Here is a 17,052-nt window from a genome sequence, read left to right as displayed (position 1 = left end):
CTCATTCCTGCTGGAATGACATGGCCTGGGCAAGTTGGAAGTTTGAAGTCTACTTCAGACAGTGGAATAATCTATGTCCAGTTGTATGGTTATCTTTTTAAGTCCCTTCATATATTCATAAGCATCGCTAACCTTCTTTCTAAAGGCCTCAGCAAGGCCAAGAGAAATGAAGATGCCACATACTTAGCAACACAGAACAACGTAAATTTAATGCCTGAGCTTTAAATTAGACAGCTTCCTTCAAGATTCTAATTCTAATTTAAGATATTTGTGCTAGTCATAGATGTGTATTCTCTGTCTCCACATTCACAGTTAGCAGTTTTGCAATGGGGGGGTTTACTAAAGTTAATTTAAATTATTGATATCTAGTACGTGCTTATTGTCCTGGTTCCTAAAGCTGTCACCCTGTCTATTTAGGCACCCTTGGTGTTTTATTACTGTTAAAGGAGACCCATCAAGTGCTGTGGAAGACCATGTTGAATACCAAGGTATTGTGAGAGTCATGCCTGCATAATAATCTGTGATACTCTAAAATGTAATATACTTCTGTGATCTGATGTATAACTTTACCATGTACTAGACCAAAACTACAGTCTGGTTTTGTACTAGAGTGATGGGAACCAACCCTTTTCCAACTAATTTTGCATACTAGGGTGAAATCCCATCTTGAAGGCTGAAAACTTCAACTACTGTCTTCTTCTTTTGCGACATATGAGCTTTTAATATAGAATATTTACAATCTGTTTCTTGGTTGCCTTACTGCAAATTGCATAGGTTTGTAGATCAGAGTACACTACCTGCAGGCATATATGCTGTACTTGCACAGGCACAGATGGTATATGAAATTGCTATATTCTAAGTCAGACCAATCTTTAAAACATGGCAGCTTCTGAATAAATAGATATAAAAACAAGGTACAAAGACATATCATATTTAATCTGGATTTTTGCAGTAGCATATTCCTGTCATTTCCCCATAGAACTGTAGAGATTCCATGCTGTCACTAGCTATTTGCTTAACCAATTTCCTGCTCTCTTTATGGCTCTGGCAGGAAGCAGGGGCTCTGCAGTGGCCACAGCACACAAACTATTTCGAGCCGAAAATGGTGAAGCCTTTAACGTGTCTTTAACCAGTGAGTGGATTCAGGGTAAGTCACAGAATGACAAAGAGAAGCATGTACTGTTAAGTCAACAGAATAATTCACTATTGATATCAGTAATTACCTGTCTGATCAGGCACATTGGCCTATGTGTTTTCTTAATTAAATGCTAGAGTTCATATTATTACATTGTGTAACAAAAACATGGGCTCTTCAGAAATGTAAACGTTGATCCACCTAGTTTGCTTTATTCCGGTTTTGATTTGTCCCCAAAATATACATTTATCGATCCTTTACAGATGGGCATAACTGAAGCAGATATGGGCCCCAGCCTTATACACAGCTTTATAGCCCTATACCTTCCTACACACCAGACTTGTTTATTAACCTGACATACTTGGTCAGTCTGTAGATTTCTCAACACATTGCCCATTTATTACAGAAGCTGTATCTCTGCAGAAAGCATGAGCACATCATTCAGGTCACTCAGCGCTGCAGATGGAAAATGTATGAGTTGCTAGTGTGCCGCAGACAGAAGTCTCTTTTAACTCCCTTGTTTTATTTGCTTACCGTAGCTGCCAGAGTTTTTGGCCTTTGCTGGATGACTAAAGCTCTGCACTGTCCATGCTCCAACTTCAATATGGCAATATTAATTGCTTTGCCTGAAAATGCTGCCGGGTCTCTTGACATCAGCTAGAAATATATATATTTACAACAGACGAAATATATTTTAGACATACCCCATTTTTTTTACTTCTGCAGAATATATGGGTATATATTTCCCCTGTACATTTTTTACAGAGTAAAATGTAACTGCACCATAACTTTGCTTTCTTTTTGTATTTGTGATAGTAATGGTAATATGAGGAGGTGAATGCTTTATTTTCCCCTTGTGTGGTTTTATCTAGCTTTTATAAAGATTTTACTTGCTGCTTGTAATTTTTAGTCCTAGGGGACCTTCACATTACAGGTTAAACAGAACTTGCTGTATCATTACACACATAGAGCAACTAGTAGCAGCTACTTTTTCACGGCTACTTAACTCCAGATAATACCTTGCCATAGAAAATAATGAGAATTGTGTCTGCTAAAACACACGTAGAGACAATTATCAGTAAATCATCAGCATTGTCTATTTTAGTAGCCATGACAAATAGTTGCTACTAGTAGCTCTGTGTGTGTTCACCCTTACAGAGGGCATAGGGGTGCAACCAACCAATACAGCCAGTTATGACTTTCTATAGGCATAGCATCTGTATTCAGTAGCACAGATATATCCATTAGTTATTCTGTGAACATTCTGTGTATTAGGGTGAAGACACATAGAACTACTAGTAGCAGCTACTTGCCGTGGCTACAAAAATAGACAATGCTGATCATTTAGTGATTATTGTCTCTATGTGTGTTTTAGCAGAGGCAATTCTCAATATAGTCTATGGCAGGGTATTTTCTAGTGTTTAGTAGCTGTGACAAGTAGCTGCTACTAAGTAGCTCTGTGTGTCCTTGCCCCAAGATGTGGTGAAATGTAAACTGTCACTGTTCAAGTCTCTTGTTTAAAAGATTTGTAACTTTAGTATTTATTTAGACTAGAGAACTTAAGATATTATATAAATGTAGTAGCAGAGAGGGGATTTTGAGAGAGGGCCATGGATCCAACTCTTATTACATTATTTCTCCAGATGTGGAATGGACAGAGTGGTTTGACAAGTATGACAACACAATGTACCGTGACTGGGAGAAACTTTCTGAATTGAGGGCTGTTTATCCTGGGAAGATCTGCACACACCCTGTTGACATCCAGGTATTTTATACCGCTAACTGTTTGCTATATATTTAAGGCAGGGTTGGGTAATGTGGTGCTCTAAGTGAAAATCAGGTACAGCTCTCAGCAACAGCTGATAAGGGAGAAATCAACAACATCAAGAGGGCCACAATTAGCACATACTTACTTTATATAGTCTATCTGTATATTTTAAAACTATGTGATTATGGTTATACTTCAATCTACCTTTATTAAGGTTTGAATAATACCTTTTCTGCACTATATAGATCTCATCTTGCCAGTGGGCATCCTGTTTGACAAGTCTTCAAATATATATATATATATATTAGGGGGTTAAAATCTAATTGCTGATTGGTTGCCCTGGGCAACATAACCGGTAATGAATCACTCCACTTTTTACACAGCATGATAAATATACCCCTAAGAGTACAGAAACTGTGCACATTTTATTACCTTTCCCTGAAAGTGTGTGTAGGTGGGTCTGGCATTGGCAATTTTCTCCTGATATTCCATCAACTATGCATTTATTAAGCACCAACATATCTCTCAGCACTGTACAATGGGAGGGGTACAAACTATTTTTATTATTTTTTTCCTGCTTTGTAACCAGAAGGTATTGCTTACAGCCCAAAGCAATTCTGTCTGGTAGATCCAATTATGACATGAGAATGTTTTTGGCCTATTATGTATTAACGGAAGGATTTCACACTCAGCAGCACTGGCTTCTTATTCCTGCCAGGAAACCTGCCTTCCTGCTGCATATCCAATTACACCTCTGTTGTGGTCATGGTAGGCATCTTAAGCTCCTTAGGAGTGGCTGCATTTATTATCATTGTCATTATCAAGAATGCAGTTGAGCGCACCATGTGGCGTGAGCAGGAGCCCTGCCCTCACTTCTCTCTAGGTACTAAGATTGGGCTGGCTGCCATCAACAGACCTCACAGCAAGACAAAAAAGGGGGTTTTAAGATTCTGTTTGGGTTAACCACCAGGAAGCCCAAATCTCATAATGTAGAATACATTATTAAACAAAGGCTGCATTGTATGTGACTGAAAGCACAGAACATTAGCTCTGTCTTTTCCACAAATATTATGCTATGGCTCATACAGTAAATTGTATATCTGCTTCAGTAACTACAGGAATACAACACTTCTAGTGGTGAGATGTTAGTGTGACTATCTTGAGGTGCAATGAGTTCATTAAAATGAGACATGTTAAGCAAATCTACAATGATATCTTCAAGATAAGCAAATTTTATTTGCTTTCTCATCAAGGTGGCCATACACGGACCGATTTTTTACTTACAAACGACCGATTCCCGAACAATCCGATGCTATCGTTAAGTTATCGTATAGTTGGTGGTGTACGAACGATCGTCGGCCCACTAAACGAGCCGACATTATCGTCCCCAAAATCGATCGGCCAGGTTTAAAAATTTTGGTCGTTTAACGATAAAATCTGCCAGTTGGTGTGAGTGTCAGACATTTGTCTTTCAACGATTGTTCTCTGCGCATGTCACGATTGCCAGCAGCGGAAGTCAACGACATTCGATCGTACGTAGATGTACGATCGTACGTATTTTACGATAATGATGCGACAAAATCTTTCCCGAATTATCGTTGCCCGTGGATGGCATATCGTATGGGAACTCGATCGCCATACGATCGTTTCTTGATATAATCGTTCATCGCACAACGAGCGAAATCGCCTCGTGTATGGCCACCTTTTAAAGGTGGCCATACACGGACCGATTTTTTACTTACAAACGACCGATTCCCGAACAATCCGATGCTATCGTTAAGTTATCGTATAGTTGGTGGTGTACGAACGATCGTCGGCCCACTAAACGAGCCGACATTATCGTCCCCAAAATCGATCGGCCAGGTTTAAAAATTTTGGTCGTTTAACAATAAAATCTGCCAGTTGGTGTGAGTGTCAGACATTTGTCTTTCAACGATTGTTCTCTGCGCATGTCACGATTGCCAGCAGCGGAAGTCAACGACATTCGATCGTACGTAGATGTACGATCGTACGTATTTTACGATAATGATGCGACGAAATCTTTCCCGAATTATCGTTGCCCGTGGATGGCATATCGTATGGGAACTCGATCGCTATACGATCGTTTGTCGATATAATCGTTCATCGCACAACGAGCGAAATCGCCTCGTGTATGGCCACCTTTATTGGGATCATTGTGAGTGTGGCCTATGTTGGACAGTGTTATCTAGTAACTCCCAATCTGTTTATTTACCAGGTAAATGCCATTGATGGCACCAGTATTCCAGTACAAGTGGTCTATAAAGGTGGACATGATTATAGGTTTGAGTGTCAGAAGAATGACCAGATCAGTTTACAGTGCCCAAACTACAAAGTCCGGTTCCTTTGTGGAAAACCTGGTAAGTTGGAATAATTACAGATTTTTGGGAATAGTTTAAGATGAGTGTTAAAAGACAAGGTTATGGTACAGATGATGGTTCACAGGACAGGACAAGGCAAACAATGTACCTGCTGCATGTGGGATTCATTATGTGTGGGTCAGATCTGATTTTTCTTCCTCTTGTCCCCTTAAAACATGAGTTCCTAGTGTTAGGTCATGACCATGATCTTGCACAGGTAGAAAGTTCAAGTGGGTAATAATATGGGTTACAGACAAGGGTTTGGTGCCAGCCCAGAAATCATGCCTGCACTGGTTTCTACCCTGTACCGCCACACTTCCAACACTCAGTCTGCTGAGATATTAATCTGCCATTCTTGGCCATCCAGCCGTAAAAGCCTGATGGAGCCAAAAACCTCCCTTGTAGCAAAGTCCTTATGCAGAAAAATCTGAAATGTTCCTGCTGTTTCAGCATGACTGGAATTGTTTTCTTCATCCAGAGAAATCAGAATGTTAAAACTGGTCGGGGGAACCATTACAATCCACACATCAATGAAAAACTGTAAAATGTTATCCTGAAACAGCTGCTGTTATTATTTCCTTGGAGGCTGATAACTTAAGCAGTGAATTCAGGCTATTCTGGATACAGTTTTACTGACATGCTTTTGCTCTTCTCTTGGCCAACAATGATTACAATCTTAAGCAAATCTTTCAGTTCCTTAAATTCTGCTGGTGCTGTAGTTGAATCTAATGTATCCTTCATTCAAACTCTTGCTGAACAATTTAATGTGTCCTCTGATTCCATAAACTGAAGATTTAAACACAACAGAACCTGTTATATATGCTAGGGAGAGACTCAACTGAAAGGTATAGAGGACCTTGTAGGCACCCTGACTGAACATTACTATAGGCGCTTTTTACTCAAGATTTGTCTGTGGCTCCTGCCCTTCTAGACACACAGAATTATTGAAGAGGAGTAAGTGCCTGCGTGAGTTCAGTCTGTTTTTGGAAAACATGCCTGGCTGTGTTTGGCACTCTGCTCAGCTGTCAGCTCTTCATTTCTTTCACGTTTAAACTTAGAAAAAACTTTTTACATATTTTTTTCCCTTAACAAAATGGATTTGTAACGGATATTAAATGCATCGTGGAATTCAGGGGTGTTATTCCAGGATGAATATTCTATTCCATTATTCGATTAAGACCAGAGAACGTCATGTTTCCCTGCGAGTGCTAAATTCATTGGAATTTGGTCTGCATGGGACAAGGCTCATCTTTATAATCATATTTGCGGTGGATTTAGCTTTGAATCATGGATTGTTGTTTGCGGTTCCATAACTGTTTCAAAATCTCATAAGCCTGTGGTTATTCAGTAATATGTGCAACTTTTGCCACAGTTCTTTCTGCTTTGCCTAGGACCCCTGTAACCCAGTCTTTACTGGAAATTGTTTTTTATTATATATGGCATAAACAGCTATATTACCTGCCATATGTTATTAGATAATCCTCCACACTCTTTTCAGACATTCTGCCACTATGATGAGAAGATTTATGTTTTTGTCTTGGAGCAAAAATGGCTATGTGTTTACTTTCCAGCGAGACCCCGGCTGATAGTGTCGATAGATACCAATGTGAATAGCACCATCCTGCATTTGGCAGACAACGCTCGCTCTTGGAAAGCAGGAGATGTCATTGTTGTGGCCAGTACTGATTACTCCATGCACCAGACTGAAGAATTCACTTTGATGCCCTGCAGAGCCTGCTCTCCTAATCAGGTCAAAGTGGAAGGTAATTCAGCATTTTGCAGCTAATTTCGTTGTGTGTTTTTGTTTTTCAGTCAAGTGCTATAGGTGAAGAAGGGTAGCTGCATGTTTGGTTTACCAGAGTTTTTATAGAAACATGATCAAAGTTGATATGCATTTTTCCCATTCCTAATCTGGGGGCCAAACATACTGTAGTGCATTTTGTCTCCAGAAGTGACCAACCATGTCCACCTATGTCTGTAGCCAGATGAGCCAGTGTCACTTGTAACACAATTGCAGGAGATCACTGACGAAGTGTTCATACAGTAATTGGCCGGAGTTTATGATCAAACACATGAGCACTGACTGGATAGCAGTGTTTGCTAGTGTGGCAAATTGAAGTCTTGTACTCTACTTTTGTTGGCACTGTCTTTACCTTTATGTAAAATCCCACGTTCTGTTCCACACTTACACAGCACAATATCATTATATATAGTCAATGCCTCAATTTTTGCAAGATTTATCCTCTCTTTGTAAACTGCTATTTCTCAGGGGGCACTTAAGGTGTAGATGCATACCCTTTTATTTAAATAAAGCACTTAGGTTTTTGTATACTGCTTTTAATTAGCAGTGTAGAGCTATGGAGGGTACAATTCAATTACAGTACCCCTATCTGCTCTTGCATCTGCTTCATTGGCATTTGCGGTTACCATGCACTGTTTAAATGATGAGAAAAATAAATACTGAAGGCAAATTCATATATCTGAAGCTCTGGGACATTTTCATGTATTTCTGTTATATTCATGGGAAATAGACTGAAAAACATTAAGCCATTTTATATGTATTTCACAGCATGTTACAAAATACTTTTTTATATAAGCAATTTTGGTTTTAGCTAGAAGTTTACATTAAGTGTATATATACTATAATAAGTTTCAGTTTTGGATAAAATGTCTCAACCTGTTCCATTGCATACCCTGTATATTTTTGAAGCTGTGCAGATAAAGAGACACGATTATAGCAGAGAATTTCTTGTTTATTTAACTATTAACTAAATCACCTTAATCTTTTGATATCCCAACACAGTATGGGGTACAGGCCTAAACTTTACTGAGCATCAGGATAATTGTATCCACCCGTCGTGATGGGAAGTCTATGGCCAAAGTAAAGTTTGGAAATTGCTCAAAGAAAATAAAGGCTGTTAGGAAAGTGTAACCTTACTGAGAAACAGGGACAAGGGAATCAAAAAGAGAAACAAAAGGTTCAGCCAGAGAGCCATAGAGATTTAGTATATGAGAAGTCCTACTAACAAGATTTACTGTTACACAAATGAAGCTGTTGTGGGGAGAGTGTGTCCATCTCTACAGCTGGACCCCAAAGCTTTGTTGCATGTAAGAAACTGGAAGGTAAATATCCAGTTTATCTCTGTATGTGAGTTTGCATACAAAGCAGCAAAACACATTTGACAGAGTTTGAAGGTTAATAGAATTTGCATTCTATGTGTAGATGAGATATTATACAGGCACATTGGCAAGCTGTACGTTTGGTCTGACCTCAGCAATCAGACTAGTAGCAACACATCCAGATCCATTCACTAGAACTGGGTGTACTTTTTCCATAAAACTAGACAAATGCTGTGTAAATTCTTGAATCACATCAGTATCAGAAAGTAACTGATCCTGATCTATTCTCATAAATGTGACCAGCGCCAAAGCATTAGAGGCTAATGTGAATGAATCCATGCTTGGTTCTTTAGAACCAATAAGTGTAAAAACAATCACATTAGCATATCACCCACCCAAGGCGGGCATATTGGGGGAAAGATACGCTTGTTTGGTGACCTTCGACAACTGAGCGAATCTTATCGTGTATGGCCACCTTTGGAGTGACAACCCATTAAGATACTCATGAAACCCCAGCCTGAGGGTCAGAGAGGGTGAGATTTGGATGAAACACTTATAAGGTGCTCTAGATATTACTGGAACTATGACTGAATTATTGATACTGCAGTGTTTTCATATCTCTGTTACCTTGTTGTTGGCTAAGAGGGACCCTGACCAAATTTTGAGAATCATAGGAGCATTGGAACCAAAATCTGGGACCTCTGCTTTAGATAAAAATGTTTCTCACACTTTTTCTAATTCTGCCATAACCAGAATGTTGTTGTTTTACATTTTAGTGGGTGGAGACATTGTTTCTATATACGTCTTGAAACAAAAGAGCATCATATTATTAATCATGTGCTATCTTTAATTCAGCAGAATTATGTTCACAGGGATTCCAGGGATATATTATTTGGCAGGGTGTTGAAAACATGGAATTTGTCAATCTTCCAGCCTTTCTGATCGCAGGCCACCAGATACCTTTCAGTAGCTGTCCTTCCTGTCATTGCACATTCCTTTTCTAAACAGAGGATTAAGTATAATTTATAGGTTAAAATGTGACTATTACAAGCTTTGTTCGGTATCAAGAGAAAACAGATTAGGCATTTTTAGAATGTTACACTGACATACCTGGGTAAAGGAGAAGAGGAGCATTTTGACAATATTGTGAAAGAAAACCAGGGGCTAATAAGCAATTAACATTTCTGAGCCGCAGGGGGTACATACAACATGCATCTTCCATGTAATTAGCATTAGATCATAGGATAATCCTTTGTTCCCAGTAATGCATTCCATATTGCGCATATTGGCAAAGTATAACCTGAAGCAGCAGAAACCACAAGTAAATAGCAAGAGAACAAAAACAGAGCCACTAGCTTATCCTGGGCCTTGTGGGCAGATGGTGGCCTGTGACCTTCTATGATTATTTTAGACTAAGCCATAAAATGAGAGCAGAATGCAGTACCCCCATACCACCTGATGGCAGCCCTGTCTGTTGCATTTTTTTCTGCTGCCTTGGATTTTAATTTTAGCAGCTAAGGCAGATTTTAACAGTTATTTTGGGTTCAAGCCCATAACAAGGTCTGTCATTGTAGACACCCTGCTCCAGGTCCACAGAGCTGTAGATCTGTGCACCCCTTAGCCGACCAGCCCCACAGTTATGGACCCCCTCTCTTGACAGGATTCAGAAAGTTAAGGAAGGAGTTTGCCATGCTGTGATTTTACATCAAAACATGAAATTTAGTCACTTGTCACTTGGGAATAAAAATCCTTTTTGGAATATTTGCTGTAATGTTCTAGAATCCTAGCGTGGGCTTGTTAAATCTTTGCGCTATGAGTCAGGAATTGGATTGTCTTATATATCTCATACTGGCTTTTATACTAATTTGAGCTTGTTGGCAACTAATCAGCACATTTTTCTGTAGATATTTCATGGCACTATTCCATTATGGTAGAGGTATAGAAGGCTCAACTGGAGGAATGGAAGTGCCTGGCAATTAGTTCTGCAGTCTGGGTGTACCAACATTGCTGGCTCAGCAACAGCATGCTTATGGGCTATGAGTTCATTGCACAAACACTATACTGAAGTGCAACCAGGGAGGCAATAAGTTTAGAGGGAAGGGCTTTCCAGCATAGTTGGTCAGGCTTATACTTTATCAAAGTAAATTAAAAAAAACTGTAATTTATATGATAACTACATTTATATCCAAAATAAAAACATTCAACTGTTAAACTACACTTTCCATCACCTTCAGGAAACCCTGAGAAGTATAACTTTGTTGGTGTGCTGCTGTTTATACAAACAGTCGCAACTTTACTGTGATGGATGTTGGATAATAATCATGCACATAACATTTTGCCGATATGTTGCTTTGATGTCCAACAAGAGATGCTTTAATAGCAGCTGCTAGGGATTATTTTCCTTAGAGCAGGGATCGCCAACCTTTCTTACTCGTGAGCCACAATCAAATGTAAAAAGACTTGGAGAGCAACACAAGCATCATAACAGTTCATGGAGGAGCCAAATAAGGGCTAAGATTGGCTATTAGGCAGCCTCTATGCACACTATCAGCTTACAGGGGCTTTATTTGGTAGTAAATCTTGTTTTTATTCAACCAAAACTTGCCCCCAAGTCAGGAATTCAAAAATAGCTATCTGGTTTGGGGCACTGAGAGCAACATCCAAGGGGTTGGTGACCAACATGTGGCTCACAAGCCACTGGTTGGGTATCACTGCCTTAGAGGCACCACAATGATATCTGACTAACCATCTTGTTTCCACATTTTGCAAAACCTGTTATTTTATTTACTCTGATACAGAGATACTGATACAGAAATACTTATACAGAAATACTGATGAGGCAGCACAGTGCTATACACACAGCGTTTCTGCCAAGGAGAATGCCTGCCCTGTAAAGCTTACAATCTACATTTAGCACCTGCTTTCACATTTTTCAGGCCAACCTCTGATCCGCTCTGCTGTGTATGCCTACACTGAGGCGGATACTGTTGTTTTCAGCGCAGGCATACGGAGCAGTGTAGAGAAGTGGATCTGAAGGGAAAAAAGCAGGGCTGAGAGTGGATCCACGCTCCACGTGACCTTGCTCTAAGGCACACGGAGAATAATAGGGACACAGGCAGATGCCCAGATCTGATAGGCAGAAGTCCCAAATGGATGAAAAATTCTATAAGAGAACCTCAGTTTTCACTTATTGTAATGGAAGCCAGATAATCTGTCGTACGATTTATGCTGGCACCTGGAGGCTGCACATCACTACTCTTTAGCAACCAGTAGACTGAATCGTGTAGCTATGGCAGCTCCCCCCTTTATCTGACTGTGTATTACATCCATTCTAGCTTTTAATCTTCAGTTAATTCTTGCACAGGCTGTCTATCAACCCACTCCTAGTACATATATGCTGAGCACATGTGAATTTCCAGGAAACTATGCTTGCTGACTCTCTGCAAATCTGCTAAGCTTCCCTCCCATCATTTCTTTATTTATATTACTTGGTTTAATAAGGTTAAAATGACTCTTAGCTGTAAGATTAGCAGATTTTGGACTCTCTAAATCTTAAATAAACTTTTGCAGGACCAGGGGAAACTGATTTGTTGGAAATTTAAAATGAAATCTTATAATGTATTTTCTTTGGAGATTAATTTTATTTGACATCTCAGCCCAGTGTAAAACCAGTATCTTGTGCGTACTATGTGGATTCTGCTAGACATAGGAGTGGAAAAAAGCTGTGTTTATGTGGTCATGTGGTGGATTTGTACAGCGCAGCACAGTTGGAGAGAGCACAGTAGATGGGTAACATGTGGCACTAAATATGCTGTTGACAGTTTTGGGCTGATCCTCCTAAGAACCACCAGAGAATTTGATGTTGAGGGCCCCCTGTCACAACAATTAGATGTAGACAGTACTAAATGTATTAGGGGTCATATAGACTTATGATGGAAAAAAAAGAAAAGGCTTAAGGACATTTTTCTTGGCTGGGGCCCACTGGAATATCTTCTAGTACTCTGGCAGGCCTGTTTGGCCTTGGTTGTTTTACTACATCTCCCAGAACCCCATGAGAGCCTTTTTCTACCAATGGTTGTTGTTCCAATATATCTGGAGGGCCATACATTATATTTTGCTGCACTGCAACTTCAGTGTCTTGAGGCTGGAAAGTCCATACTGATATTGTAATGACTTATCTAGTTTGCTCATGGTGTATGTACAAGGTATACTATAATTGCAGCAACTCTCTTGGTGTGGAGTGTGTAGCTCCATTGGCTGACACAAAGAACAAGCAGAAAGCTTAGGCAGGCCTTGGTGCTATATCATTGTGTTTTTCCTCCATAAAGTATGTTGTAGATTTGGCTGGGGACACAGTGGTTGGGAATCATTTCACTAGCAAGGCAGAAAATAACTGTAGAAAGAGTTTGAGAACAGAAGTAAAATGATTGCGACACATATAATACAATACATATGAAAAACTGGGAAACTTGAATGGAGCATCTGTTAACATTATTGTAGTAGTAAAAGAAGAGATAGGTGTGATCTGAGATCAGATTCACTTAGCCTAAACCATTTTTTCTATTATTTTGTGGTTCACCAGGTGTCAAACAAATAATGCAAAAAATAAAAAATGTGTGTATATATATATATATATAAAGATGTGTGGATGACTACAGATTGCACTGGTTATAATTACACTCCTACACTCAGGGGAAGCACTGGGCATATTTAAAATCATGCAAATTTATCTGAGTTGGGTTTAAATAGCTTTACCTACCATTATCAAGATATGTTAATAAAATGCATGCAAAAGCCATTCGTTATTTCCACATGCACATTTCCACCCTCATAATAAGTTTAGTATACAGATGCAGCTTCCCCTGCAGCTGCCTATTCTACAGAATTTTACCACAAAATAAAGGATACACAAACATCAATGTATGCTTTAATTTTAATGACCAATATGAATCCCATCCCCAGGCTAATCATCAGTCTGTGGCTTGCTGTATCCCATTTCCCCAGCTGGCTACACAGTATGCCAGCCGCATATTCCTCTCTCACGCTATTTCTCAGGATCTCTGCCTCTGTCGCTCCTTGTTTCAATTTAAACTTCTCGTTTTCCAATCCTGGGCTTTTGCTCCCTTACCCAGATCCATCTCTGGCTGCCTGAGAAATGGAAAATCGTCCCTTTGCTGCTCATATTGTTTGTATAGGCGTGTTTCTCCAGGCTCCAAATTAAAGGCATTCCATTTTTAAATACATCATTAAAGGGTTTTTTTTTCACTGAATTAAATGTTCTGAAATAACTTTTACATTATAAGATGTGCCAAGTCTACAAAAACAGTTTATATATAGAACACGTGCAGTGGATGCCTGGCATTCTTTGCAGAGACTGCTACTTTGCATGACCCGGGTTTGGTTCAAATTAAAAGCTGACAGGCCACTTACCCTGGTTTCTGGGATCGCAAAGCCCTGTGCTGCTATGCGAGACCACATGTGGCTCTTTTTATCTCAGCAGCTATTTTGGGATGTTTTTTTAATTGCAGTGCATGGAGAATAACTAACTTGTTTGCCTGGAAGCATTGGCATCTGCATTACTGTTGTATTAATGTTGCTCTCCTATTACTATAACCTGTCTGGGTGCACAGGCAACTTTTACTCCTAAGTACATTGGTGGCTGTACAGTATTATATATTTATACCTTGGCATTGTCGTGGTAATGAGGACAGGCCTCCTCACCTAATTTAACTCACCTTGATTTTTTTGGAGTCAAGCCCCTCAACTGGGTTGCTTCCAGTTCTGACTATAATTGACTTCTGCTTAAATTGGCTTAGTATGAATGTAGAAGGGACCTTCGATTGTAAGCTCTACTGGGGCAGGAGCTGATGTGAATGCTGTATAATCTCTGTAAAGTGCTGTGGAATACTCCAGCACTATATAAACAAGGCATAATAATAATAGCTACTGTCCCTTTAACTGGGAATTTGAAAAGCTTTGCAGATAAGTGTTAGTATAATAATCAAAAAAATCTTGGGAGTTCAGAAGGAAGCCTAGGAATGCATTTTCCCCCAGACATGCTGTGGAGGCTTTGGGTCCCACCCTAATTCTGGGGGACAATGGAATTCTGTGATGTTTTTTTAGCCTTGAAAGTAAGTATAAGAGACCAAAAGGAATATAATATTTCAAAAGAGCTACGGAAGCAGGGCAGGGATACTTTTCAGTACCTGATCTTTATATTCATTGTAACTGGAGTTATAGGTAACTTTGTAATCTCATGCAGTAGTTGTCAAAGGGGGGTCTATTGCACTGTACAGAAAGAGGAATGCAAACAGAATTGGGTTTTGGGTCTCCCCTTCATTGCAGTGGCCCATATGCCGCTCATAACTTTTCTAAATAAAAGACCCACCCAAAGCAAACATATCTCGGAAGAAATCGCAATGCAATCAGTGAAAATACTGGTAAAAAAAAATAAAATAAATAATAAAATAAAATGATAACAGGAATTATTAGGCTTAAACTTAGTATGTAAGGTAAAAGACTTGCTATTTCTACAGGTAAAGCCAAGTACCTTCACATCGGTGAGCATATGGATGGTGTTGATATGAGGGCAGAAGTGGGACTTCTCAGCAGGAACATAGTGATTTATGGAAAAATGGAGCAGACCTGTTATAACTCTTCTGTATGCAAATACTTCAACTTTGACACATTTGGAGGCCATCTCAAGGTTTGTAGAATTGATATTATATGGCTAAAGCACAAGTGCCTGAGATCTGTCTCTCCCTCTATAGTTATCTCTGGGCAGTTCTTGGGATGCTGCTTAGTGCAACTGAGAAGACGTTTAAACAAATTCCTTGGTAAAATCACTTTTTAAAAGCAATTAAAAAGTTGGGAAGTTGATTTGAACTACAATTTATTTTATTATGCAAGCATTTTTTCATGGACATTCACTTTCAGGTTTAGTCCTGGGTCAATAGAACTTTCATTTCGCATGATCTGGGGCACTATACTCTTCTATAATAAAGGCCTTGGGCTTGGATTTAGTAGGAGAGTTATAAGGGAATTTAATAAAAGTCGCTAACAGGAAACATATGCACAACGCAAACAGTTTTTCCTTTCTGCATATGAGCCTTTATTTCACTATTGTGAACCTGCAAAGGCATTTAGTGTCTCATCCACCAAAGGGTAGAAAATGAGTTTGATTGTTTGCACCACTTTGCAGTGTATAGTAAAATGTCTTTCTGGGAAAATTATAAAAAAAAATACAAAAACAACTTTAGGCAGATCTTTAAAAAGTACAATTACAATTTTCACTGTAAGTTTTATTCTGTTTACAACTTCTAATGTAGTAGGAAACTATTTCCATTTGAGTCAGCACTTACAGGATAGGTCCTTATATATCAGTACAGTATGGGGGAAGAAAACATGCAAGTTCATTGCTAAAGAAACTTGTGTATTTTCTTTCCCAAGGATCCACATATTTCATATTGATCTACATGTACTGTACCATGCCCTATTGAACCAGAATTGATATTAAGGGATTGTTCCACATTTATAAACAAAAGATATTTGAGCGTGTGTGTTCCATCACAAACACATACACTGTATTTTGAAGACTGTACTTATATGTGGGATATGCCTGTTACAGGTTAGACGTGGTTTCAAGGCTGTACATCTTGAAGGAATGGAGGTCAGACACATGGGACAGCAGACGATGGGACACTACCCTATCCACTTCCACACCGCCGGCAATGTGGATGAAAAAGGAGGCTATTTCCCACCCACCTACGTGAAAGATATCTCAATCCATCACACTTTTTCTCGCTGCATCACTGTTCATGGCTCTAATGGCTTACTGGTAGGAACTATCATCAAGTCCATTTACTTAACTTAGATCTGAATCCATTTTGTCCACAGTAGTGGCAGATTGTGATACCAAAGTCCCTGAGCTGGGCCTGATATTTATCATTCAAACTGCATCTTGCCATCTCTTATTGTACTGGCAACTCTAATATTTATGATATATATATGTATACATTACAAAAACCATCTTGCCATACTTTTCCTGCTATCTCACAGCTGTTTAGGTGCCTCTACATTAGATTGTCAGCAATTTGATTTAGGTGTTTAGGTTAGACGGCAGAGTACATTTCATTTTATAAGACTTCCAGGAAGCAACAGAGTGAGGCAAATATTATTTCCAATAAAACAGCATCTGGCCTATTAAACTCTTCTATAAAATAAAATGAGCAACAGGATACTTCCAAATTTGCAAAATATGGAAGCCTGTGATAAATAAGTAACTATATTTTTTATTGCTGCCTCTTCTCTTGGAGATGCTAAGAGGACACTTGTGCTTCTGTGCAGGTCAAAGACATTGTGGGTTATGACAGCCTGGGGCACTGCTTCTTCACAGAGGATGGACCTGAGGAACGTAACACCTTTGACCATTGTTTAGGTCTTCTTACCAAACCTGCAACTCTCCTACCATCAGACAGAGATAATACAATGTGCAAAAACATCTTGGATGGTTCATACCCAGGATATGTAGCCAGACCCAGGCAGGACTGCAAGTAAGTAGCAAGGCCATCTTGGTCAGAAACATAAGGGCTTGGGATTTAAAGTACATCTGTTACTCAACCTTCTGTCCTCCATGCCTGGAAATGGGAAAG

The 17,052-nt window shown here is 39.3% G+C and overlaps 1 protein-coding gene across 2 annotated transcripts in view; it reads left to right on the top strand.

The window, feature by feature from the left end:
• Positions 1 to 17,052, top strand: part of cemip (cell migration inducing hyaluronidase 1) — a 78,341-nt gene that overhangs the window by 47,174 nt on the left and 14,115 nt on the right. For both annotated transcript variants that reach the window (XM_012959546.3, XM_002932256.5), the window contains exons 7-14: positions 418 to 488; positions 1,052 to 1,147; positions 2,779 to 2,900; positions 5,140 to 5,281; positions 6,853 to 7,044; positions 14,938 to 15,107; positions 16,029 to 16,238; positions 16,748 to 16,953. In XM_012959546.3, the coding sequence (XP_012815000.2) occupies positions 418 to 488; positions 1,052 to 1,147; positions 2,779 to 2,900; positions 5,140 to 5,281; positions 6,853 to 7,044; positions 14,938 to 15,107; positions 16,029 to 16,238; positions 16,748 to 16,953 (1,209 nt within the window). The remainder of the gene's footprint in view (positions 1 to 417; positions 489 to 1,051; positions 1,148 to 2,778; positions 2,901 to 5,139; positions 5,282 to 6,852; positions 7,045 to 14,937; positions 15,108 to 16,028; positions 16,239 to 16,747; positions 16,954 to 17,052) is intronic.

This window comes from Xenopus tropicalis, chromosome 3 (genome assembly GCF_000004195.4).
Source record: "Xenopus tropicalis strain Nigerian chromosome 3, UCB_Xtro_10.0, whole genome shotgun sequence".
NCBI classification, from domain to species: domain Eukaryota; kingdom Metazoa; phylum Chordata; class Amphibia; order Anura; family Pipidae; genus Xenopus; species Xenopus tropicalis.
Note: the sequence above shows the minus strand (reverse complement) of the source record. Positions and strands in the feature narration are given on the sequence as shown.